Here is a 7,035-nt window from a genome sequence, read left to right as displayed (position 1 = left end):
TCAATAAACGGGTGTCAATTTTAATAGTCGTGAAGTTTTCTTTAATTGCTTTCCAGCTATCAGCGTTTTCACATCTTTTTCGAAGCATGCTTCTTGCATTTTATGGATGAGGGTTCGCCGGGCTTCTTCTCTCTCTGCTACGGTAGTTGCTCTTTCTTGCTTTTCCTGGTCTTTGTCTTCAGTTCCCTTTTTTATGTCGATGACGGCTGAAATGAGTTCTTCTAAGCTCGAACGGTCGTTGAATAAATTAGCGATGGGGTCGGTCTGAATCGAAGTTGATAAGACGACCCTTTCCTTCATTACCTCTAGTTCTTCTGCTGTTGGCTCTTGTCGGTGGTCCTGCTGTGCCCATTGACTGACTGGCCTCTGTATAAAGGGTGGACCCGTAAACCATCGGTGTTGATTGTCCAGCTTTGTTGGGCGAAGACCACGGCTACAATCGTCGGCTGGGTTTTCACGCCCACTTATGAATCTCCATTCTTCATTGCTGGACGTCTCCGTGATTTCGTTAATTCGGTGGTGCACAAATTGAGAATAGCGCCGATGCTCTGATTTTAACCACTTTAACACTACTTCCGAGTCGGTCCAAAACAGGGTTGAATGGATTGGAAGTCTCAGTTCTTTCTTCACCGATACGGCAATCCGCGTCGCTAACACGGCAGCTTGTAATTCTAAACGTGGGATGGATAAACTTTTAATTGGCGCAACTCTTGACTTAGCAAATACAAACTTGGTGTCAACATTTTCTTCACACTCCATCCGTAAGTAACAGCATGCGCCAAATGCAACTTCTGATGCGTCACAGAAAACATGAAGCTCGAAACGAGTAGTTGATGATGGGAAAGGTTTATCACGGAAGCATCTTGGCACACGAACGTCTTCTAAATGCATCAATTCCATTCTCCAAAGATCCCATTTTTTGACCACATGATCGGGCAGCATCTCATCCCACTGAAGTGGTTCCCGTTTTGACGGATCATTCAGGTTTTGGCGCGTCATCTTCCATACCTGTTGGAACAATACTTTGGCGTACGTCGTAGTGGGAAGGAGAAATCCTAACGGGTCGAATATTCTTGCTATTTCTGCCAGCATTTCTCGCTTCGTTCGGACTATTCCTGGCTGGCGGGTGGTGATTTTGAAACAGTCGTGCTGGCAATCCCACAAAACACCAAGTGAGCGCTCAACTGGGAGGTCATCCAGATCCAAATTCAGGGTCTGATGTACTCTTTCACTTGCAGGTATCGAAGAAAGGACTGCACGTGACGACGAAACCCATTGGTTGAGCCTAAACCCTCCATCCGCTAATACTTTTATGACTTGAGAAACAGTCTCTATAGCTAGTTCCTCCGTCTCGAACGAGTCGATATAGTTATCAACATAGAAACTTTTAGCTATGATTCCTCCTACGTACCGGAATTTTTTGTGATTATTTGCTGCGTGCTGTAAAGCATACAAACACGACGTCGGAGACGAAATTAAACCGAATACCTGGACCATCATTTGGTAGGTTTTCGGCGCTTCTGTGCTGCCGGGTCTCCGCCACAAGAACCGTTGGAAGCTTTGATCTGGCGAGCGTACGCGAACTTGATTATACATCGCCTCAATGTCTCCTTATACTGCAATAGGCGCTTCTCTGGATCGTATCAGAACTCCTACCAAGTAAGCCAACAACACGGGTCCCCGAAGAAGACAATCATTTAGTGATGTACCTTCAAATTTGGCAGCTCCGTCAAACACCACTCTTATCTTCTTCGGTTTATTTGGGTTGATCACGTAGTGGTGTGGAAGGTACCACACTCTACCTTCGATTCCTTCTAGCTCTGTACTGGCTCACAGCCGAGCGTGGCCGTCGAGTACGTATTTTTCTATAGCTTTGGTGTACCGCTCTGCTATATCCTTATTCTTCAAAAGCCGTTTCTCCACTGACACCAACCGCTGGAATGCGCAATTTCGATTGTTTGGTAATCTAACAGCCGACGGTTTCCATAATAAGCTAACCTCAAACCGATTGCCAATATTCTTGATGGACGAATTTAAAATGTTGAGCGCTGCGGCGTCGTCTTCCGACAATTTCATATCGGTCACTGTTGTGCCGAATGCTTCCGTGGTGTAGAAACTCTCGACCATTTCCACAAAGCTAACACTCTCCGCACTTTCGATTCCGACTGCAAGGCACCGCATCTCCGTCTTCTTATTTGGACCCTTTAAAATAGATGATGGTATGCGTCCAACCACTGCCCATCCGAACGGTGTCAAAATTCCCTTTGGGGCCCCCGAACTTTCTTGAGACGTCCTAGTAGCTAGCCGAAGGTGAGCCTCGTCTACATCCATCCCGATGAGAACGCCCACGAAGTTTGAATTTATTTCCGGCAAATCCAAATCAGCCAGATGCTCCCAAAGAAACTTCATCTTTGGGCAGTCTATCTTCCTTTCTGAACCTTTGATAGAATGCACGACGATTGCTTCTTCCACGCAAAATTCGAACTTCCTATCCACCGAGAGTATGTCGAATTTTACCAGCTGCGTGTGAATAAGTTTGGACTCTAAGCACGAACCGAAGTACAACGAATCACTTGTTCCACTTAAACCGATTTTTGACGCCAAGTCTTCGAGAATCAAGGTAGCTTCGCTGCCTGGATCTAGTAGGCCCAATGTGTGAAAGATGCGACCCTTCACTCGGATTAGCATTGGCACAAGGGCAATATAAACAGGACGACTTATGTATAGACGATCGGATTTGCCAGTTAAATTACCTTGCCGACGAGGAAACACTCTTCCGGATCCATGCAATAGCGGGTGATGCCATTGATCGCAGTCGGTTACAGTGCACTTTTTTGATTTCTTGCAGCTGGCAGAATAATGATTTCTTCCAAGGCACCTGAAGCAATTATCCGTTTTCACCACCGCTTCAGCTCGTTGTGTAGGTGAGAGGTCAATAAACACCTGGCAGAATGCTAGCGGATGTCCTGGATCTGATTTGCACACTCCGCATGCATTACTTTTAGCCGGCGGTGATTTTAGGACCGTCGCCATGACCGTTGGCCCGAATTTTACTTGGCGGTTACTAGGAGGATGGGGTATTTTCGAACTAGTTGAACCGCCCATAAATTCTTCCGCTCCGACGATTCCTTCGATCCATCGGTCGAAATTTGCCAATCCAGGGATCTTGGGTCTAAGTGGATAGGCAAATCTGCCCCATTCTCTCTGCAGCTCATTCGGGAGGACTTGTACCAATTGGCTCACGATGTTCGAGTAGGACGTTGCGCCCTGCTGATCAACACTCGTTACTGCGTCTTTTACCAACGCGGCCATGTTGATAAGGGCTCTTAAGTCTCCTGACTTAAATGGCTGGAGCGCTAGCAATTCCTGGATGTGCGCATGAATAATCACTTGAACGTTCCCAAATCGATTGTTGAGTGTTTCCCAAGTTTCGTTGTATACGGCCGAAGAACTAAAAAGATTTGATACTCTTCTTCTAACCTCAGGATCCAGATTGTCGCGCAGGGCTATCATTTTCATTAAGTCAGGCATGCGACTATCATGAACTACAGCTTTAAATGATAGTGAGAATTCTGGCCATGTCCGTGGGTCCCCGTTGAACGGCTTGATGGTTATCTTGGGCCAACAACCTGTGGGTATCTTCTCTTCCTCCGGCGCAACATTCAGCATCGTCGATGACAAACCCGGTGTAAATGTAGATGTAAGGCCTTCCAACTGGCGGTGGAACTCGATCTGCAAGGTAAGGTCTTCTTGTTCTCGCTTGCTCCGTTGGCGCACGTCTTCCAATTTACGCTGCTCTTCAATGGCTACTTGTTGGCGTTGATGCTCCAACTCGATTCTTCTTTTCTTGGCATTTACCGGCCCATCGTCGCTGTCTGTCGGCTTGTCCCTCTTCTCCTTTCGTAGATATACTTGTGCTGCATTTCTGCATCCGTTAAACAGCTCCGACACTTCTGACTCCCATTGAGTGGCTGCTAATTGTTGCTCCTTGCTAAGATTCTCAGTTAGCTTGTATTTGCCATTCAATGTAGTCGCTTCAATATATGCTTCTTCTAGCACAGCTAGGGCTACTGCTACCTCTTCATTTGGGGCCGCTTGTTCAATCAACGAGCTCAATTTATTTGCTCTCCGAGTGTGAGCACGTTTCGCCTTCGTGCGAAGTGCCAAAGTTACTTTAGGATCGACGGCACCTCCGTCGCTTTCACTGGATGATGCCATGTTTTCTTTAGTCTTCGACACACGTTTAGCGTAATCTAGAGTTAACAACATGTTAATTTATTTTATCAAAATGAGTTAATCGTAATCGGTGTTACCAGAGCGACTTAAGAATCGATTAATATTACGAGGTCCGTCCACGATTTTCTGAATTTAAATCCAGTTACGAGTGCCCTTGGGCTTCGAATTTCCTGAACCCTGTTCAGAAGCGAGTATTTTATTACTGAGCCACCATGTATTTAGGATTATAAAATACCTCTGTTTGTATTCCGCTTGGGACTGACTGTTGACGAGCCCAACAGCTGTATTTTGACCGAGCCGGAATAGTGGTTATCAGTATTGTCGAATTACCTGAACAAAGTCCAGAAGCGATTAAAATGCGGGTTTATTTTCGAGGTAATACTGTCGAGTCGATCTTTTATATCTTTCGACGTCGAGTTGAAATCACGAAATTTCTGATTAAGACCAACTTTTCATATATTGGTAAAAATGCATACTTCTAAACTCTACAAATTATGGCCATCGACTTAGTATGGAATTAATTTAGAAAGTATATTAGACTTTGTTGGGGATTGAACAATCAACTTTGTAATTCACCAACCACTGTGCAGATCTTTCCGTATTTTACAGCTAGCAACAATATTCTTTAATCATTCATGCGATTTTGAGTTCTCAGTGCGCCACTCGCGGATGGCGTTAGAACCAGAGGTATAAGGGAGGTATTAGAGGCCAAGATAAGAACAAATGGCGAGGATCATTTTAGACGAAGCCGCTTCTGACCCGGCGGGAGAATTGTTCTATCCCTCACAGCAGAATAGCAGATATGAAAATTTCGATATCGACCACCAATCCTTATGACGTTGGAACCAGAGATGTACAAAACTCAATTTCCTTATACCCACTGATTTAGTTCACGTATAGAATTGTATTGCAAATCACAGCATGAATTTAACTTGCTTCAAATAAATTTACTTTAATTTTCTATTGCTAGACGATCCCAAAACCTGTGCGGCCTCCCTTACTAACTAGTGTTATTTACAATCATAATGAACTGACATCGTAATTAATAGACGAAACTTACCGATACGTCGAATAGAAAGGGGCGTATCCCAGCACGTGGAATTTTACACGAGTATCCGTTCCTGGGTTTCGGCACCAAAAATGTAACGAACCACAATAAATTTAGACGCCCGGTAATGCAGCCACGAAATATTTTATTCTCTCCCACGACTTGAACTAGCAAGAAGAAAAAACAGAGCAAAAAATGTGACCCTCTTGCCGCTACGTTTTCTTGTATATGAGCCGCCGCCGCCCCTTCGCCTTCCACATCTGTCCTCTTCCCCGGTTGCCGCATGTTTTATTTTGTGGCCAGCAATCTGGTCCGCAACAGGTGATGATGGTTAACTTACGAGAAATTCTTGTTCATATATAAAACAAATTTTCATCGAGCAATATGTGCTTTTTTTGTTTATTAAATAATTTTAAAAACAATAATCTCCCTTGTTCTAGATAAATTAGTATTCCCAGCAAATTCGAATGAAGAATATATAACGATACCAAATATTTTGCAATTCCTTATTGCGAATCGAAAACTGATCTACGGCGTCGCAATCAGAGGCTCTGCACATATACCTTCGGTATCGACATAGTTGTGCGCAGGCAGCTATCTAATTTATTCGGGTAAGGAGTATTACACAGCCTAAGTCCAACATTTCCAACTGTCGTTTAAAAAAAAACCGCCACCCTGGGGGTTGCAAAAATATCCCGACCTGTTACTTGCCTTTAAGCGTAATACCTTAAGGCGTAAAAAAAATGTCTAGACTTACCCAACCCTGCCCTATATGTCCATCACCCCGTCTAACCTCCCTCTTAAAGAAAAACAAACAAAAAACCCTTTACCCCGCCAATAGGTGGCTTTAAAAATTTAAATCGGTGTTCGGATTTTTGTGAAGGATACTGTACACACAAAAAATTGTACCATTTGGGTGAAAATTGTAGCACTGAGAGAACCGCAAAAACGGCGTTTTTGCATAAGGTTCTCTCAGGCTTCCAAAGACTTTTGGTAGGTACTGTATGTTCTACCCTGGTCTACCAACATTCCATTAACCAACATTGGACTTGTATATGACTGGTAGCCGTCGGGAAACTTGATTGTAATTTGGGTCCCTTTCTGACCATTCGACCCCCTCCCATACCCGACGGCATAGCCGCGGGTAGGGACAACGAATGCAGCACATGTCGGGGGTGATCCAATATTTCAAAATGATCCTTTTTCCCATATAACAACTATACTTTTTACAAATTAAAAATCAGAAAGATAAAGACTAGTTCTTTATCTTTCTGATAAAAAAAAATTAACCTCGTACGAGCAATCTTAGTATTTTTAAAAAGTTCACGCGCGAGACACCGTTAGGCCTATCTCGCGTGGGTTAAAACGCCGTGTTTGGACCGAGGTGATCCAATACCTGGCGTGGGTACTGTATGCGTTTATGCTCTTAAAATATGGAAAATATGCACGATAAAGGAAAAATATGTGCATTTAAATTAAACAATTTAAAAGGCTAAATTATAAAGAAATGACTCAAATTACCAAGGATTTATTAAGGAGACAACTAACAAGCATTACATTTCGTGACATACGTTTCACGAAGTTGTTCGAATGTAATAGACTGCCGTTTGTCAGCAAGTAGGGTTTTGTAAATAGAAAATGATTGCTCTACTTCGGCCGACGAAATTGGGGCAAATTTAAAGCAAGCAAGATCAGAAGGACTTAAATTCTCTTTAATTTCGGTGCGAGCTGACCCCTTCTAAGACTTTAGC

The 7,035-nt window shown here is 43.7% G+C and overlaps 2 protein-coding genes across 2 annotated transcripts; both read right to left on the bottom strand.

Moving 5' to 3' along the window:
* On the bottom strand, positions 1-1,596 carry LOC123474542. The gene has a single exon (XM_045176756.1). The coding sequence runs from the start codon at positions 1,594-1,596 to the stop codon at positions 1-3; it is 1,596 nt and encodes a 531-aa protein (XP_045032691.1).
* Positions 1,597-1,830: 234 nt separating this feature from the next.
* Positions 1,831-4,218, bottom strand: LOC116935592. The gene has a single exon (XM_045176755.1). It carries the CDS (start codon positions 4,216-4,218, stop codon positions 1,831-1,833), a length of 2,388 nt encoding a protein of 795 aa, XP_045032690.1.
* Positions 4,219-7,035: the final 2,817 nt, after the last annotated feature.

This window comes from Daphnia magna, linkage group LG7, assembly GCF_020631705.1.
Source record: "Daphnia magna isolate NIES linkage group LG7, ASM2063170v1.1, whole genome shotgun sequence".
Lineage (NCBI taxonomy): Eukaryota > Metazoa > Arthropoda > Branchiopoda > Diplostraca > Daphniidae > Daphnia > Daphnia magna.
This window is presented reverse-complemented; position numbering and strand designations above follow the sequence as displayed.

Bases quoted from the DNA above. Each gene is read 5' to 3' on its own strand.
- LOC123474542 (XM_045176756.1), bottom strand. From the start codon at position 1,596: ATGTATAATCAAGTTCGCGTACGCTCGCCAGATCAAAGCTTCCAACGG.
- LOC116935592 (XM_045176755.1), bottom strand. From the start codon at position 4,218: ATGGCATCATCCAGTGAAAGCGACGGAGGTGCCGTCGATCCTAAAGTA.